We start from the raw sequence: 18,087 nt of genomic DNA, 5'->3' as shown, positions 1-18,087 counted from the left end.
TCTGAAAAGTATATCCAACTAACAATACTAAAGTAAATATTGCATCCACCAAAATCACACGTTTGTTGAAATTAATGGGCTTTATAAATACTAAAGGAAAAGGTACAGTTGGTAAGTGTGCTGTGGCAAATCGGTGTAAACTACGTTGGTAAATGTTTCGAATGCATTCATCAAACGCCTATCTTTATTTATAAGTAGAAGTTTACATTTCAAAAATTATGTACAGATTTGAAATTAAATAAAAATAATAGAACCTAATCCAAAGTTTACTTTTCATTTCTCAAAAATGAATACAAGTGCATTTATTTGATTTACGTTAAACAATTCCAATGAACTTGGTCCACGTTACATTTTTTGGATCTAAACTCTAAACTAAGATGACCATTCGTACTGATTTTACCAGGACAGTACTGGTTTTTTGAGTATCTGTCCTGTCCTAAAATCAGTACACTTTTTTTTATCTAATAGATGGATAAATATACAAAGGCTTCGGCGAACATGATATCTCCTACAAAAGTTTTTTCCATTTATCAGGAACAAATACACCAATCGAATGATTTTTTACTTCGAAATAACGAAATTGAATGTTGAAACACATGAAATGATTTCATTTTTTCATAAATGCGCGTCCATGATTCATTAATCTTCGTTTTAAATAACTGAGGTATTTAGAAATACGTTTATAGAAAAAATGTCCTGGTCTAAACACAATTTTTAGTTTAAAAAATTTAAGAAAAAGATCAAAGCACATAAAAATCTCATAATTTTATTATTAAAACATTGTCAAAACCAACGAAAATAAGTGTCTATAAGAAAACGACTGCATATTTACACTATTGTGTTCTACTTGTTTGAAAAGATTAAAAATGACAAGCTATTATTTTTTTACATTTCATAGCAGCAATAAATATCTATTCTCGAAATCAAGTGATAATAATCTGATTTCAATTTCAGTTTTTTCCCGGCATGCAATTAGTGGTACACCTGTTCATGACATCATTTGTCAAAGTTAGTCTGCGCAGACCGGCAAAGCGTTAGTTCTCTTGGAACATCTCTATTTTTTTTATTACAAGGCTTTTTTCTGTGAATTCAGTAACTTCATACTTTTAGGATACTTTTTCGTAAACATAGGTATGTATGTGTGTTATTTTCCCAGTTCTATTACCATATTTAATTATATTGCACAAGTATGACTCATCACTAGTTATGTTTATGAGAAGTCAGATTTTGGTCCTAGATTATGTTTGAATAAAAGCATTCCATATTTTCTAACTGATGTTTTTATATACTTTACTGCTTTAGATACATTTTGAGATACTTTCGAAAGAACATTTAATGAAAAATATATATTGTACATGTCACGTACTATCAGCATCGAATCTTGTTATCCAAGATAATATGATTTTTTTTATATGTAATCTATTTTATTATAATCGCTGATAACAATTGTGTTTCAGAAGAATGATTGAAAAATCGTTGAAAGGTGATTGTATGAAGGAGCGGCATAGAAACCTCAATCAACTCGTAGCGAAGGTCACCGCTGAAGAGTTCACACCCGACTATATCGCTTCTCTATCGACAAAATCTCAATTGGATCAGATATTTTTGGCAGCACTGGCAGATCGTTTCAAAAACTCATCTATAGTATGCAACCTCCTCAAATCGGAAGATGAAATTGTTATCAGAAAGGCACTTAGATGTAAGTGGTTCTTCGAAGGAACCATCAACAAGGACATAGTAAATCCTGATTACTTCTTTTCTGAACTCATTCCACATGTATCGTATGTAACAAGATGCAAACTAATCACAAATTTGGGAATTCACTTGAAAGATACGGAATTGGCTGAAAAGTTTTATGTAAAAATTTCTGAAGAATACAATAATACGATAGCAGTAAAGCTGTTGTCTGTCTGTTCTGAAGCGTTCATTAAAGGTCAACTAAACGCGGATAATTTGAAAATACCAGAGTGTCAGATGAAAAAACTTTACAACAAATATCCAAAATTGATAGTGGAATATGTAAAAAATTTTTTTCAAGTCGACTGCAATAAATATCTTTCTATTGAATACAGCTCAGTTTGCGAACTCATTGCTAGAGATTACATCGGCGAACTCGTTGAAATTTTCAAATTGAAAGGAAATTTTCCGACGCGTATCAATTTCGGATACAGATTAACTTTAATCTTATTAGAATGCGATAAGCAGTTGGTAATCGAAAATGCAGACAAAATTAGCCGATCGTTGAATCGTGAAGCATTGATGAAAGTGCTCAAAGGCGAAGAGCGTGATCAGTTCATAATAAATACGTTCCCCCCCGATAGCAAAAACTTTAACTACAGATACTCGCTAGAGTATATATTCAAGCATTTCAAACCCGAGTATGCATGTAATTATTTGATTAAATTATATAAGAAAGTATACAAAAATGAAAACATACTCGATACTCATTATTTTCCCGAGAATTTTATTATATATTTACCGGCAGGCCAGAGAGAAGAATGGGCGAAAAAGATGATGTCGCGTAAGGGAGAACAAGAGGAGAGGTATTTGAAGTATATGAACATAGATTTTGCAATTAAACGTCTTATAGAACTTAATAACAGTACTCCGAACATCGACAAGAGGATTAAATTATTAACCTCGATGATTGATTGCTGCAAAGCACACAACGATACTGTTGCCTTGCTTAATGTTTTGAAGTATGTCGCTAAACGGCACAGGAACGATCAAGAACACTTACGATACCGGTTCGTCGAACATCTTCAGACGACGTTCCCTTTACATACACTATCGGCAGAGCATTGGGAGGTCATTGACGAAATGATGAAAGTCATAATGTTCAACGGTGAAATCAAAAAGTATCACCGTCAATATTTCCTCGCAACCATATTGGAAGAATCGATTCATTACAGAATAATCAATAATATCGAATATGAATCCGTGATTGATTTGATGATGGAATACAATTTGAATAAATTAAACTTACTCACCAAACATCCCGAGTTGGAAACCAAAATACTGAATGTATTCATGGAAAGGTACAAGTTGTTAATATTGAATCAACCGATGACTGATGAGCTTGTGACAAAAATTGAACTGGTCCTCAACTCGTATCTAAAGACGAACGATAAAGGTATCACCGTCAGATCTATAAACGATCATCCTTGGCTTTTGGAGGTGGTTAAATTGTGGTCCAAAACATCAGACGAAAAACGCTACCATCGCATTTTGAGAATCTTATCCAATCACGCCGAAACCAAAGCGATGTTTATTGAAGACATATTCAAACACGTTTTCAACGAGCACATTTTCAGAAATGCCCTAACTCACAACTCCAAAGTAATTTTTGACAATATTGATACAGTGATGGAACACACCTCTACTACATACGGGATTCACAGTTATATCAGGGATTATCGTCGAATTCGAGCGTACATGAACGACTCTTTAGGACGCACTATCAAAGAACGTTTGGAGAGGGATATTGCCAATTATGAGACTGAACGGTCTGATAAATTCGCAGGCTTGATTATAAACCTGTCGCTGTTACTTGATAATTACGATGAATTTTTGAAGGATTACGTGCCATCTATGACGAAGATAGTGATGTCACAGGAAGGTCAGGTTGAATATAAGCGAACGCAAGAGCTTATACAGAAATTCAAATATGTTAATCCACCAATATCTTTTGAAACTGTTTCATTATTTATCAAAGAAGATTATTTAAAATTTGGGCTACCTTCCATGTTGTCGTTATGCTACAGAAAGTCCGGAGCTGAAACGTGTGCTTTTGTCAAAGAATTAGCTAAGAAGCCCGTTTCAATCAAGAAGCATTCGATTAGACTATCTCATTTTTTGCTGCCAAAACGTGAAGTTTTGTCTATTTTTGATGAAATGTGGAAAATTGAAAAGAACAGCTCAATTCGGGACGTATTATGTCAACGTACATACAAGATATTCACAAAAGAAATGGATTTAGAAATGTGTTCGATCGCATTTAATATGCTGAAAAACTTTTACGAAAGCTTTAAAGAATGCGACAAGAATCTGTTTCATTATTTGTACGAAATCGACTCCATTAAACATCAATTCTTGTCGGATTATTGTCAAATGTCTTGGAACGTCCTAAAAGTACTCGAGAAGCTAAAGCTTGACGTTGACAACTTTCAAGCAAATCTAGTATACGCCATATCAAGAAACATGGAACATATGAGCGAAGAATTCTGCGAGATCCTCATCAAGGAGTATTTGAATTTGATAGACCAGACCAGTAAATCAGTCGTCGGTGCCCTGTCGAATTTCTGCGTATCCTATTTGCTACTGGCAAAGTCGCCGGAGACTCAAAGTAAACACGTGACGGAATTTTGCACCATCACCGCATCGTACATTAACCAGCACTGGGACACTCTCCATGAAACTAACTATAAATACAGAGCGAGTATTAAGAATTTCCTGAAGGCTTTCTGTACGGAGGCGTTGCGGTGTAAATTTACGGTCAATCCGTTGGTTCTTTTGAAAAGCTTGTATGAGATGATAAAGTCGGTGCTTCCGTTCGGAGCCATTCCTGATCTAATGTTGCACTATTTGCTTGTCATGTCTTTCATGGAGTTTTTGGAAAAGCCACTAGACGACCAGCAGATTGTTGACAGTCCGGAGATGATTGCATTCTTACAGAAGTTTGCAGGGAGTGTTGTGCGACTGTTTGAATTTTTCATCGATACGTACGGCAGCGAGGTGTTGGCGCTTTTTTCGGACGTGTTGTCTGAAATTCTCAACCAGCATCAAAACTGTAGACTCCATTTCATTAAACAACTGCTGCTGAACGAGAATAAGACCAGGCCGTTTATGATTTTGGTTTTGGGTCTGATACCGATGTATGTCGATCGTGATCATACGGAGACCGTAGCTATGCGCTGTCGTTTGTTGAAAGAAATTTCAGCTTATGATAATACGACAGTGAAGATGATTTATGGTCAAAGCCACGAAATGCCATCATCCTTCTTCAGGGATTGAATTGATTTAATTTTTAATATTAATAATAGCATTTATATTACTACTACTTACATATTCTGCTTTTTGTTCAAGTGAAATTATTTTTTTTTTACATACGCTTGTGATATATTATTTTTTAACCTATTATTAAGTTTCATCAGATGATATTTTTAAATACATATGTAATATTTGTTACTAAAAAAAGTATTGCTTTTTATTTTAATATTAATATCAGTCTTCTTCAATTCAATTCATTCAGTATTTGATTAACCTTTTGCCCGCGGCAATAAATATAGCGAACAAGCCCTGTACGCGGCACCTTTTTCGCGAATTTGGCAATAGAGTTTTCGACCTTAAATACAAATTTTAATATTTACTCTAGTAACCAGATATGTTAATTAACACAAAGTATTATTTTAAACAATAAAATACATAATATATTTCGTAGTTTTGGCTTAATTGTTAAATAATCATTCTTCATACAATTGAGACGTGACGTCCCATAAACGAGGTTTCAGTATGGTTCCACAGAAAACTAATTTTGACTGGTATATATTCATTTTAAGCAAATTGAATAGATGGTATTCAACTCTCAGTAATATATTCAACCAATTTTGAAGCTTAAAACAGTTGAAATAGGCGCATATAAGCCTCAAAATCCCGTGCAAAGTTCAAAATTTCTTTGGAAGACAGCCACGCTAAAGACTTGTCGCCCAAAGTTTCCATAGAAGACGGCCGCGGGGAAACGGTTGAAGGTTCAACATTTTGATTAAATTATTACAGTTATTATAAAGCTGGAGTCCATTTGCGAGCGCATTCAATTATTACAGCAAATACTGTCGGAGGGATCCTTTTCGACTTCCCACTCTATGGATGTCTGAAGAAGCATCACTGAAAAGTATCACACGTATGGATGAGGAATAAATCAAACTACCGTTTATTAGGAATGTTAATATAAAATATAATAAGAAAAATACTAGTTATAAAAAAATAATTACATGACTATTTGAGCGTAAAACGTACGCACTGCGTAGACCTTAATATTAGGGGTGTCGAATGAAAGAAAAGGAAGTTGTTCAACAACAACATTCATTCAAAAGAAGATGCAGCAAGTTAAACAGTGGAAAAATAGATCTGAATGAGATTTTTCGGTGGAGAGAAATAAAATTAACACTAAAGTAAAATTTGCCGACACTTTGGCGTTAATGAGAAGTCGATCCGAGCTGGTCTCTCCTCAATCGTCGGCAAACTGCTCCGCGTCATATTCCATATTACCTGGAAAGCAAACATCAAATAATGACAATTATATTTATGTACATACATATGCATATAAGATAAATAGTAAAATTACCATTGTTTGCAGGATGACCATTATTATCTATATTGACAGTCTCCATATCTTCTACGGGACCTTCAGCCTATAAAAGATTATTTTAATGCAAAAATACATAATAAAATTATGATGCTGTCGATTATGAATATACCTCCATTGGTTGTTGTAAATTAGGTACTATATCTTCATCGTCCACCACTCCTGAAGCATCTTCATATATATCGTCATCTATAAAAAGGAATATTATTACATTTCGAAAGTACATAATTGTGTTTTACAATAAAGAAATAAATATATATATATTAAATACCGTCATCGGAAAAACTATCGTTGGGATCTGGATGCAACGCTTGACACTCGTTCATAGCTGAGAACATGTTGGAGAGCATGTCTTGATCGGTGGGGGCGAACATGAGTTCCGTGAGTGGTTGGTCTTCATCTGGGTTTTCATCAGATTCCTCGCCAGAGTCGTCTCTCTCAGCGGGCGATTGTTCAGGTGGTGCTAATCCTTCTACAAATATATATATACAATAGTTATGTATGTAGATTTAATATAGGGTTTGAATGAATGTGAATAATATGAACTCACCAGGTAATTCTAATTTACAATCTATCATCATGTAAAGTGACGGAATGGGTTCACGTCGGATCGCATGCAGTGAGATGTTCGGGTATTCCAAAGAAAAACCTAGTTTTTTGGTATCCTCGTACCATGTCAATACTCTGAAAATGTACAATATTTCATTATTAGTATTGTAGGAATGTAGTACAGTTTATGCTATTCCGAATCAAAGCCAGTGATGCTATCATTCGTGTACAAACATTCAGAACTAATCTCGCCTGGAATTATCTTCGCTACTCGAGGGCAACGACCCATTGGACTATTCCAAAAGAAAGATTTTATCTCTCGGTTAACGAACGACGTCCAGACGCTGATGTCATCACTCGGATACAAAATTAACGACATTTAGATGTATCTGAAATACTGCGACTAATTCAAGTACCATGCACGTGTACTTGAATTATGTGTCATCATACAGCGGCAACACGTGACATGAAGACAAAGACATCTGCACATGGCACGCATCGAACTACAATACATAAACTGACGCACCAGCTCCAGACGCGAGAGTGAACCCCCGGAGTTCAGCCAGCTCACTTCTACGAAGCTGAGCAACTAGCTCCTTCGTGCATACAATAATCTTGTATAAACTGAACATAAATGAAACGATCCTCTTACAAACACAATAGTGTTTCTATAGGCCGAGATATGGTCAACACACCTTCCCATGTCCTACAGTATCATTAATAGTAACAATAATCATACTACTAGTATGATAATAATCATACATGGGTCAGTGTGTTATGAGCTAAATTTTTGCCTTTTTTTCTTATATATATATATATTTTTTTTTATTTATTTATTCATATACATATATTTACAGGATATAATGTTTATTACAAAGTTGGACATGTATTCCTTATCAGATAAGAGTAGCTCTTATATATAGGTTCTTCATTCCAAATTGCCCCATTTTCATTACATGTTTACCCTTATTCATTTCAAATTGACCATTATTCATTACAAGTTAACCCTTTTTTACAAACCTCCTTTACGTTTCACTTACGATTACAATTCAGTAAAAAGTTTCCGAAAAAATCCGATCGTTTTCATACTTTGCTATATTGCTCATTTTGGTCATCAATATAAGTAAATGGATCCTCCGCCATTATTATTTCAAATGAAACCTTTTTCAGTTCAAATTAAACTTTTTTCATTTAAAATTTTCATTGAAGATCGAATGTTTTTTATTCACATATATCTTTAAAGTGGAGAATTTTTCTCCATATAGAAAAAGTAGTAGAATAATTAAGGGGTTCGGTGATTACTAGTCAAATGTGAACTGGTCACAGGACAACCCGTCGCTCTAGATCGGTCACACTATAACTGGTCACATCCGAAAATTGGTCACACCCAAAAATTAAAAATTGGTCGAATATTTGGGTGTGACCAGTTTTTTCGTGACCAATTTTCAGGTGTGACGGGTGATCACGTGTGACCGATCTAGAGCGATCGGTTCACATATGACTAGTAGTCCGTTTACCAATTAAGGAATATACGTAGGGGCAATTATTTAATATCGTTTACTTATATGAGAACAAAATGTGGTTGAAATGATTCGATATATGTCTGACCTGATCCTTGAAAAAGGGCTAGCTAACAATATCCAATCTACAGTCGTTATGAATTTTTCAATTTTGTACGCAATAAATGTCTACGAGGTTTTGAGGTTAGTTTAACTCGATTATAGGAAAAGCTCTGTCGTCGAAATGCGTGTCGAGATTGGAACGAGTCGTGTCAGAAACGCTAGCATAGTATCCGAACAGGCTTCGACGGGTATTTGGATGCGTTTGAGTTGAATTTGGAGTGTTTTAGTGGCGAGTGGCGAGTGGGTAGGTGGGTGGGTGGGGTGTGTCTGTCTGTGCGACTGACTTGTCGGTGATGTAGAGAGTGCCCTGGCCCAGCGAGGTCTGGTTGAGGTAAGCCGTGGTGAGCGGTTGCTCCAGAAGGACCCCCGCCGTCGGCAATCCGCCCCCGCCGTCGCCCCCCACTATCACTCCTGCAGCCGACACCATTGTCAAATCAACACCACTTGCCGACTCGACGTGAGACCACTCTTCTTCTTCTTCTTCTTCTTTTCCCTCACTGAGATTCACACCTAACAACGTTTTATTTAGCCATTATCGACACCCTCTTTCCTTTATTTCAACTCGAGTCAATTACCGAATAATTGTGCAATTGCGCGTATTGAATTGTACTCAATTTACTCGGGCTCAGTTGCAAATAGAATGTGTACATTTCATATCAATATCCCAGATTCGTGCATGGAGGAACTTCTGCAGCTGTTGGCCACTAAAATCCTATGAACTTTTGTAACGTATCGATTTTATCGCCGATGACTACGCACCACCAATTGTACAATATTTATTCTGAATATATTATCTGTAATATTGCTGATCAGACTTGGATATTTGTGAGTCCAATTCGATCGTTTCCTATCAGCCAATTTTTACAAACCTCCTTTATGGTTCACTTACGATTATTCTGATTTTATTGTTGAAACGGTTCCTCCATTAAATAAATTAAAAGCCATTGTAGGCATATAGTACAACTGAAATGATCTCATCAGGTCACTGCGACACATATCCAGGAAAGTCATTAACGCATGGCACACGCTCGCCTCGTCAAAAGGTCGACACGTGTTTCTATACACGTATCTGGGAAACAAAGGAAGAACACACTGAACCCATAAAAACCACGAACTACGTCCAGGCGTATGAACCCATAAAACCACGCTCGCAGCATAACTAGGGCAGCGCGAGTACCAAGAACAAAAGATGTGCACACGACACACTTCAACCCAAAACGTTTATAAAGCAACGCAGCAACCTCCACCGGCAGAGTGAGCCTCTAGAGTTCAACTAGATCACATCTCCGAAGAAACCTCTTCGTACATACAATAACCATTGTACCCAATTGAACGCAAATAAACGATCCTCTTTCAAACTACACAACACGTGTTTCGTTAGACCGGGATACGGTCAACATACCTTCCCTGTCTTACACCATCTTATCTACCATGTCACCACTAATTGAAATATGATTCATGTACAAGTTTAAAATTCATAGATGTCTCGTTAATTTCGAGGTTTTCAGTATCTCGTAATTCAGCGACTTTGACCTTTTAGGCCTTTCTGGTATATATGTATGTAAAATAAATAAATTAATTTGTTCGTATGAAGAGATTGTCGCTCAGCGTGCAAAATGAATTCACTATTTTCACTTTCTATTGTTAAACTTTTTTTTGCTCTCTAGTTTTGTAGATTGACAATAGCCAAACCTTATTTCCTAGAAAATATCACTGTCACGCCGAAGCGTATTCATATGATAGTATTAAGTTAGTAATTAAATACACAAATCATAAAAACTGTAAATAGCGTCTCTTTAAAAATTTCGTCTGTTCGATTAATTTTATCCAAAACATTTTTGAGCTTCTTTTAAACGATGATTAATTTTCATGCTTCAAAGTCTACATTGACTAGTATTTTAGGTAAACATTAAAAATTGTCAAATAAAAATATCTATTAGCTTTTTAAGATTAGTTTATTAAATTAGTTTTCTTACAATGTTTACATAAAATGGAACTTAAAAACAGACATACAATACTTCACTTAGTGATTGCTTTGGGTATAAAAATTCAATAAATAAAAATATATACGATTTTTTCGCACATTCAAATATATACAAATAAATTATCACAATTTCACAGCACCTTCATTTCTGCAAAATTTACATATAATTTTAATGAAATTGTAATCAATTATAATATTATTCAGTATTATTACTCCATATATTGTAAAATTAAACCCTTCAAACGTGTATGAAGGGTTGTTATTGACTAAAGAAATCGATATTGTGTAATAAGGCAGCCGATACATTATCATAAATTTACAAAGCTTTCATCTATACATACATATATTGTACAAAATCGTACTAATTGTATTACATTATACTTAAAATCTCGATTGGCACACAATGATATGTTTCTTGAAAAATTTGATATGATTTTTAAAGTTTAAGTCTAAGATCCAGTGTCACTTCAACTTATCACGCCCTATAAGTAGTAATATTATTTATTCAGAAAATAATTCAATCATATTGAACGAATTTTTGAGATCTATATATGTATTTATGTACAAAATATAAACATGACAAAACCATTTCTCTCATGAATAACATTTAAAAGAGTTTAATAGCAGTTAATACAAAAAGCCTTTAATATTATAGCACAATCATATATTTTTTTTATCAGACAATTCCGTTACATTGGTAGAGAGAGCAGAATTCGATTCCTTTTTCTTTTTAAGAAATTTCCCACTGGTAAAGCCTAAGGCTGTGCCGCTAATCAGAGCGAGACCTCCAATTTTGAGACCAGTAACTAGCCCAATGGGACCTGCAACACAACCACCGATAACCGCTCCAGCAATTGGATACCAAGCAGTCTTGAATCGTTCTGCCCTTTCCAAGAGAGACACACCGCTTTTGACGTTCAAAGAGGCTGTTTCGACATTTTCTTCGACAATGTTCACTGGTTCAGCCTGGACGTGAATGACTTCTTCGAATTTAACAAAAAGTTCATGCAACTCTTGCACTTCCCCTTGCAATACTTCCCAACTTTTTAAACAGTCTTCTTGTTGTTGGATTTGTTCTTGCGTTAGCTGCATTTCATCTATTTGTAAATTTATGTCCTCGTTAACGTTTTGTGAATAAGTTTGATTGGGATCGTTGGCTTCGTTGAACGTTGTCGGGGAATTTGAGGAATATCCACTCGATAGACTAGACGATATAGTATTGTCGTTACAATGCGTAATTGCTGAAAAATACGATATATTATTATTACTGTTGTTGTTGACATTACAAGAGAAAAACACCTGAATAAATAAATGCATTGTATGTATATGACGTGTTGTTTTCACATGCAAATTTATACGAGTGACAATTTTAATGAATAAATATAAAAATGAACTCAATATACGTTACACATATATTCCTTGATAGCTTGATTGGTGAGGTTTCTTGATTTTTCAGTCATCTGATCGAACCTGTTAAGATCTCCTTCTATTATTTGCTGTCTCAGCAAGTCCATTTCTTCGAGCAAATGTTTCAATTGTATGACTGTTCTAGTGGCGTTGATCTGTTCATTTTTAATTCTATCAAATTCACCAGTTGCCTGAAACTGTTTATTTAAAAATAAGTTAAACTTTTTATGAAGCTTCGAAAATATGAAAATATTTTTTAAGGTACATAATTTTTGAGGAACAAAAAAAAATAGTAGTGAATTGCTGAAAAAAAAAAAAATAGAGAAACGTTTATTAGTGAGTGTATTGACACGAGCGGGTGCTCTACGCAACAAAGTTATTTTACGAGCAGTGACGTCACAGTCGAACAAAAAAATAGTTGGCAATGGTTCTGAACAAGTGAAAATGGATTGTGGACTGACCCTGCGAATGTTGTCTCTGTGTGTGTGAAGAACGCCCACCAGATGAGGAACGGCTACGCAATTGAAGTTATTCAATGATATGTCGGCGCGTCGCAACGACAATCGCCGTGAAAGGGCCATCTTATAATATTCTAAATAACTAGCAAGGCCTCCCACCTACTACGACGGCATTCATTTCACAACTGACAGCTGACAGTTGCCGTAGCATAAAACTTCGTCGGCCATGTCTACCAAACATAGTCAAACTTTGAGTAACGGAAAACGCTATAGGGGAAAACAATACTGTCGTTTGATACTTAGATTTATAATCATAATGATATGGAGGATGAACGAATGAGACGACTGGCATGTTAATGCACGTGTTTATTATATGACAGCTGAAGACAGAGTGAGTAGTAGCTCTCCGAACCCAGCCGGGTTGGTCCCCACTCGCAGGAAGGCAACCAAACTCGACCATGTCGTATAAGCGAGCCGCCACATCACTCCCCCCCCCCAGCATCAGCGATACCAAAATTACAAAGAAACAAATTTTACAAAAGAAAAAAAAATATTGTTACACAAAGAGAAAAAATTATTACGTGGGGAGAAAAAAAAAAATGTTGACGTGGGTCATCCGCTGTGTACATAGGTGTACCGCCCTGAATGGTCAGTAGATTCGAGGGCGGTGACGTCGCGAGCAGGACGGTGGCTGGTCCGATGGTCGCGCCGATGCGATGCGATGCTGCGGCGGCGCCGCTCTTCCGAGGCTGATGTCGGTTGGTGGGGCGGCGGGGGCGGCAGGGGCATCGATGTGGTTGATGATACTCCGAGCTGGACTGTGAGTCGTTGTGGCTCGTGGAGGTGTTGTAGCGCTACCGCCCGTCTCGGCGTGACGACGCTCGTGGGGACAGACGGGGCCTTGATGATGATGATGATGATGATGATGATGATGATGATGATGATGGTGCTGAGGTGGTGTATGTCTTGTGGTGCTGGATGACCGTTCTATGTGTAGTGGATCGCGCATGACTCCACATCCAGCTGTCAAGATCGTCGTCTCATTAGCTCCCCCATTTTTTAAGAGCACCTGTCGTCGACGTTGTGGCTGGACGTCGGTAGGTAGGTAGGTAGGTAGGTAGCCGTGTCTGCTCGTTTATTGTCACCCGCGGGCCGCGACGCGTGTTGATGGCGATGGGGGCGCGGTGGGTAGCTTCCCGCCTGGCTCGGCGAGGCAGGGATGAGCGGCATGTTGAAATTGATCGAGGCTGCGTGGCTCGATGTCGGGGGTCACCAGTATGGAGGATGAACGAATGAGACGACTGGCATGTTAATGCACGTGTTTATTATATGACAGCTGAAGACAGAGTGAGTAGTAGCTCTCCGAACCCAGCCGGGTTGGTCCCCACTCGCAGGAAGGCAACCAAACTCGACCATGTCGTATAAGCGAGCCGCCACAATGAATTTAAGATAACTGGTATAAAATTCATATATTGCCATCAATTATTGGTATTGAGTAGAAAAGTTAAAATTACAGACCAACACGTTGAAGATTGGGGTGACCGTGAAAAAGTCGAAAATATTCGTTTATCATGCATACATATGGAAAACGGTTAGTATATATATATATATATATATATATATATATATATATATATATATATATATATATATATATATATATATATATATATATATATATATATATATATATATATATATATATATATATATATAGCCAGCAGCATAGCTCGGACGTTAAGCTTCTGCTTAACGTCAAGAAGGTGCCGGGTTCTATCCCTGAATGAAAATGAATTTTTCAGAGTATGCTGTTGGTCAGACCTGGATTTGTGACTCCAGGTTGATCGTTTCCTATCAGAGTTTGCCAATTTTCTCTGATTTCATTGTTGAAACGGTTCCCGGAAAAAAAAATTGGCTAAAAATCCTTCCTACCTACTATGTCACCACTATTTGAAATTTGATGGATGTACAATAAGAATTTATGTACAATTCATAGATGTCTCGTTAATTTGCGAGTTTTTTCAGTGTCTCGCAATTCAACGAATTATAATAAAAAATGCTGCATTTGTATTTGTAATTGGCCAGGAAGGCGCATTGGGATTTTCCTGTAAGGCCTTCCTGGTATATATGTAAAATAAAATAAAATAAAATATATATATATATATATATATATATATATATATATATATATATATATATATATATATATATATATATATATATATATATATCAGTGGCGTGCGGTAAAACTCTTTCTCCCCCCCGTCATACATCTTCACTTAATTTGCGCGAGCAGGATACAACAGGAACAAGACGAACAGGCTTTTCCTCCCGTATCCTGCACGCGCACAGTAAACAAGGCTGTGTGACAAAAAGAGAGATAATTTCACCGCATGCCACTGATATATATTATATGGTGACCGGAAAGGTTGCTCGAAAGCGGTACCCGCACGGGAAAATTTGGCTATTGTCGAAACCCACTATGGACAATTCGCCACTACGATCCGCCCAGAAACCGGTTTGAATTCTCGCCCGTCCCCACAAATTCTCGTACGCGCAAGTAGAAAATTTGAGTGAAATACTATTGTCCCAAACGCCCATCCCCACCTATCGCCATATACACACTGTAGGAATCTCGTCGTCGTCATCGTCATCGAAACCTTCGAGAATATTCCGCAACAACAAACTACATTCCCGAAAACCAGACGTCGTACACCTGCAGTCATTATATTAAACTCAAGCGGAACGCCCCTACCAGTCGAGTGGAACCAAAACGGTCGAAACACGCCGCCACCATTAAACCACATCGAGCGGAACGGCGCCAGTCATTCCAGAAAATTCGACGCCTCGACGAAAACAAAATTCCTCTCGTACGCGTCAATAACCACTTCCATCAAGCATTCCAGAAAATTCGACGCCTCGACGAAAACAAAATTCCTTTCGTACGCGTCAATAACCACTTCCACCAAGCATTCCAGAAACACTATAAAAGGAGGTACAACGCAAACAACGCCAGTCGACCCACAACAGCAAGCATCGACACACAGCACCAGACCAGTCGACCCACAGCAGCAAGCGTCGACACACAGCAGCAGACCAGTCAACATACAGCTCCTGACCAGCCACCACTACACTACGCGGACTTGGAAGATCAACCAGCCGGACGAGCCAGCAACACACTGCCGTATCCAGAGACCTTCCGTACATAGCTGAATGCTGAGCCAGCGACACTCATATCAGACACCATATCCAGAGACCGCTGAACGACATACTTTTGCCCACAAATACCATACCTTTGTACAACCATAGGCAAACAATAAAACTTTATAAAACTAGCACAACAGTGTTTCGTTAGGCCGGGATACGGTCAACACACATGTAACCCGCCTACATTGGTACTAATCCGACGTGATCTACGCAACCTTCTGATCATCCAACAGCGCTGTCAACACATCGCTACCCCGCCTACATTGGTGACCCCATCTTTGAACCACACAACAGTGTTTCGTTAGGCCGGGATACGGTCAACACATCGTACCCCGCCTACAACACCATTGAAAGTTCAACTGAAATACTTTTCGCACTCGCCGAAATTTTTCCCTAAGGCATACATATTACCCCGCCTACATTGGTGACCCCATCTTTGAACTACGCAGCCTTCATAGCAGTCAACAGCGCAGTCAACATCGCAGCCCACAGCGCAGCCTACATAGCAGCCTACATCGCAGCCTTCATAGCTGTCAACAGCGCAGTCAACACGGCAGCCCACAGTGCAGCCTCCACAACAACCAACAGCCGCCACGACAGCAGTCAACAGCGCAGCCTACATAGCAGCCCACATCGCAGCCTACATAGCAGCCCACATCGCAGCCTACATAGCAGCCCACATCGCAGCCTACATAGCAGCCCACAGCGCAGCCTACAAAGCAACAGTAACATGGTGTGAAAGTACATATGGACCAGCTACCAACACAACCCGCTGTTGAGTCAACACACTCCAGCACAACCGGCGAAACAAATCGCCACTGAGCCAACTAGCTCCAACACAACACAGCCGCTGTCGAGACAACTAACTCCAGCACAATCAGCACAACGCCTGCACAACAACATCGTCCAGACCACCAACCTTCACTATCAACGTAGCCTAGACAGAATAAGCAACATGGTAGAAAAGAACAACTCGGACTGGTACGCAAAACGAGACCCGCTGTCGAGACAACCGACTCCAGCACAACCAACGAAGACCAGCACTCAACGCACTTCGCTAACCAACAGTCTCCACATAAGATCCGCTGTCGAGACAACTAACTCCAGCACAACCAACGAAGACCAGCACTCAACGCACTTCGTAAACCAACGTTCTTCACGCAAGACCCGCTGCCGAGACAACTAACTCCAGCACAACCAACGAAGACCAGCACTCAACGCACTTCGTCAACCAACGTTCTTCACGCAAGATCCGCTGTCGAGACAACTAACTCCAGCACAACCAACGAAGACCAGCACTCAACGCACTTCGTCAACCAACGTTCTTCACGCAAGATCCGCTGTCGAGACAACTAACTCCAGCACAACCAACGAAGACCAGCACTCAACGCACTTCGTCAACCAACGTTCTTCACGCAAGATCCGCTGTCGAGACAACTAACTCCAGCACAACCAACGAAGACCAGCACTCAACGCACTTCGTAAACCAACGTTCTTCACGCAAGACCCGCTGCCGAGACAACTAACTCCAGCACAACCAACGAAGACCAGCACTCAACGCACTTCGTCAACCAACGTTCTTCACGCAAGATCCGCTGTCGAGACAACTAACTCCAGCACAACCAACGAAGACCAGCACTCAACGCACTTCGTCAACCAACGTTCTTCACGCAAGATCCGCTGTCGAGACAACTAACTCCAGCACAACCAACGAAGACCAGCACTCAACGCACTTCGTCAACCAACGTTCTTCACGCAAGACCCGCTGCCGAGACAACTAACTCCAGCACAACCAACGAAGACCAGCACTCAACGCACTTCGTCAACCAACGTTCTTCACGCAAGATCCGCTGTCGAGACAACTAACTCCAGCACAACCAACGAAGACTAGCACTCAACGCACTTCGTCAACCAACGTTCTTCACGCAAGACCCGCTGCCGAGACAACTAACTCCAGCACAACCAGCAAAACAGTCACGCGAATGACTCCACGCAGAACACAGCAGCCTGCACAACAGCACCATCCAAGCCATCACAAACCTTCACTACCAACGCAGCTCGCCCAAAATAAGCAACCTGGTAGAGAACAAGACTTGGACCGGCATGCAACACAAGACCCGCTGTTGAGACAACTTTCTCCAGCACAACCGGACGAACAACGACGCCATCGAGTCAATAGACTCCAACACATCAAGATTCCCACAAAATCACACACATCGTTAACACTCACCGGAAAGCCATGTAGGAATCTCGTCGTCGTCATCGTCATCGAAACCTTCGAGAATATTCCGCAACAACAAACTACATTCCCGAAAACCAGACGTCGTACACCTGCAGTCATTATATTAAACTCAAGCGGAACGCCCCTACCAGTCGAGTGGAACCAAAACGGTCGAAACACGCCGCCACCATTAAACCACATCGAGCGGAACGGCGCCAGTCATTCCAGAAAATTCGACGCCTCGACGAAAACAAAATTCCTCTCGTACGCGTCAA

The 18,087-nt window shown here is 39.0% G+C and overlaps 3 protein-coding genes across 5 annotated transcripts; 1 reads left to right on the top strand and 2 right to left on the bottom strand.

The window, feature by feature from the left end:
* The first annotated feature begins 980 nt into the window (after positions 1 to 980).
* Positions 981 to 5,432, top strand: LOC143920777 (uncharacterized). The gene is made up of 2 exons (XM_077443729.1): positions 981 to 1,131; positions 1,458 to 5,432. The coding sequence occupies exon 2, from the start codon at positions 1,462 to 1,464 to the stop codon at positions 5,011 to 5,013; it is 3,552 nt and encodes a 1,183-aa protein (XP_077299855.1). The 5' UTR covers positions 981 to 1,131; positions 1,458 to 1,461; the 3' UTR covers positions 5,014 to 5,432.
* On the bottom strand, positions 5,104 to 9,891 carry icln (chloride nucleotide-sensitive channel icln). Of its 3 annotated transcripts, XR_013261365.1 has the most exons (7): positions 8,820 to 9,891; positions 6,915 to 7,048; positions 6,636 to 6,836; positions 6,477 to 6,553; positions 6,344 to 6,410; positions 5,991 to 6,267; positions 5,104 to 5,883 (listed from the first exon to the last, which is right to left on the bottom strand). XR_013261365.1 is itself a non-coding variant. In XM_077443730.1 (6 exons), the coding sequence occupies exons 1-6, from the start codon at positions 8,960 to 8,962 to the stop codon at positions 6,227 to 6,229; spliced, it is 663 nt and encodes a 220-aa protein (XP_077299856.1). In that variant the 5' UTR covers positions 8,963 to 9,891; the 3' UTR covers positions 5,908 to 6,226. The 3 variants fall into 3 exon arrangements, 2 of the variants coding, with proteins under 2 accessions (XP_077299856.1, XP_077299857.1); XM_077443730.1 differs by lacking the exon at positions 5,104 to 5,883 and having other exon boundaries at positions 5,908 to 6,267; XM_077443731.1 differs by lacking the exon at positions 5,104 to 5,883 and having other exon boundaries at positions 5,935 to 6,267; positions 6,636 to 6,833.
* A 586-nt stretch (positions 9,892 to 10,477) lies between these two features.
* On the bottom strand, positions 10,478 to 13,733 carry Syx17 (syntaxin 17). The gene is made up of 3 exons (XM_077443613.1): positions 12,388 to 13,733; positions 11,928 to 12,123; positions 10,478 to 11,760 (listed from the first exon to the last, which is right to left on the bottom strand). Exons 1-3 carry the CDS (start codon positions 12,505 to 12,507, stop codon positions 11,180 to 11,182), a joined length of 897 nt encoding a protein of 298 aa, XP_077299739.1. The 5' UTR covers positions 12,508 to 13,733; the 3' UTR covers positions 10,478 to 11,179.
* Positions 13,734 to 18,087: the final 4,354 nt, after the last annotated feature.

This window comes from Arctopsyche grandis, chromosome 13 (genome assembly GCF_051622035.1).
Source record: "Arctopsyche grandis isolate Sample6627 chromosome 13, ASM5162203v2, whole genome shotgun sequence".
NCBI classification, from domain to species: Eukaryota; Metazoa; Arthropoda; class Insecta; order Trichoptera; family Hydropsychidae; genus Arctopsyche; species Arctopsyche grandis.
This window is presented reverse-complemented; position numbering and strand designations above follow the sequence as displayed.

Excerpts from the sequence above, each read along its gene's own strand:
- icln (XM_077443730.1), bottom strand. The coding sequence starts at position 8,962 with ATGGTGTCGGCTGCAGGAGTGATAGTGGGGGGCGACGGCGGGGGCGGA. Across the intron at positions 6,837-6,914 it reads TTGTAAATTAGAATTACCTG|AAGGATTAGCACCACCTGAA; the intron begins GTGAGTTCATAT and ends ATATATTTGTAG. Across the intron at positions 6,411-6,476 it reads ATTTACAACAACCAATGGAG|GCTGAAGGTCCCGTAGAAGA; the intron begins GTATATTCATAA and ends AATCTTTTATAG.
- Syx17 (XM_077443613.1), bottom strand. The coding sequence starts at position 12,507 with ATGGCCCTTTCACGGCGATTGTCGTTGCGACGCGCCGACATATCATTG. Across the intron at positions 12,124-12,387 it reads ACAGAGACAACATTCGCAGG|TTTCAGGCAACTGGTGAATT; the intron begins GTCAGTCCACAA and ends TTAAATAAACAG. Across the intron at positions 11,761-11,927 it reads AGCTATCAAGGAATATATGT|CAATTACGCATTGTAACGAC; the intron begins GTAACGTATATT and ends CGTATTTTTCAG.
- LOC143920777 (XM_077443729.1), top strand. The coding sequence starts at position 1,462 with ATGATTGAAAAATCGTTGAAAGGTGATTGTATGAAGGAGCGGCATAGA.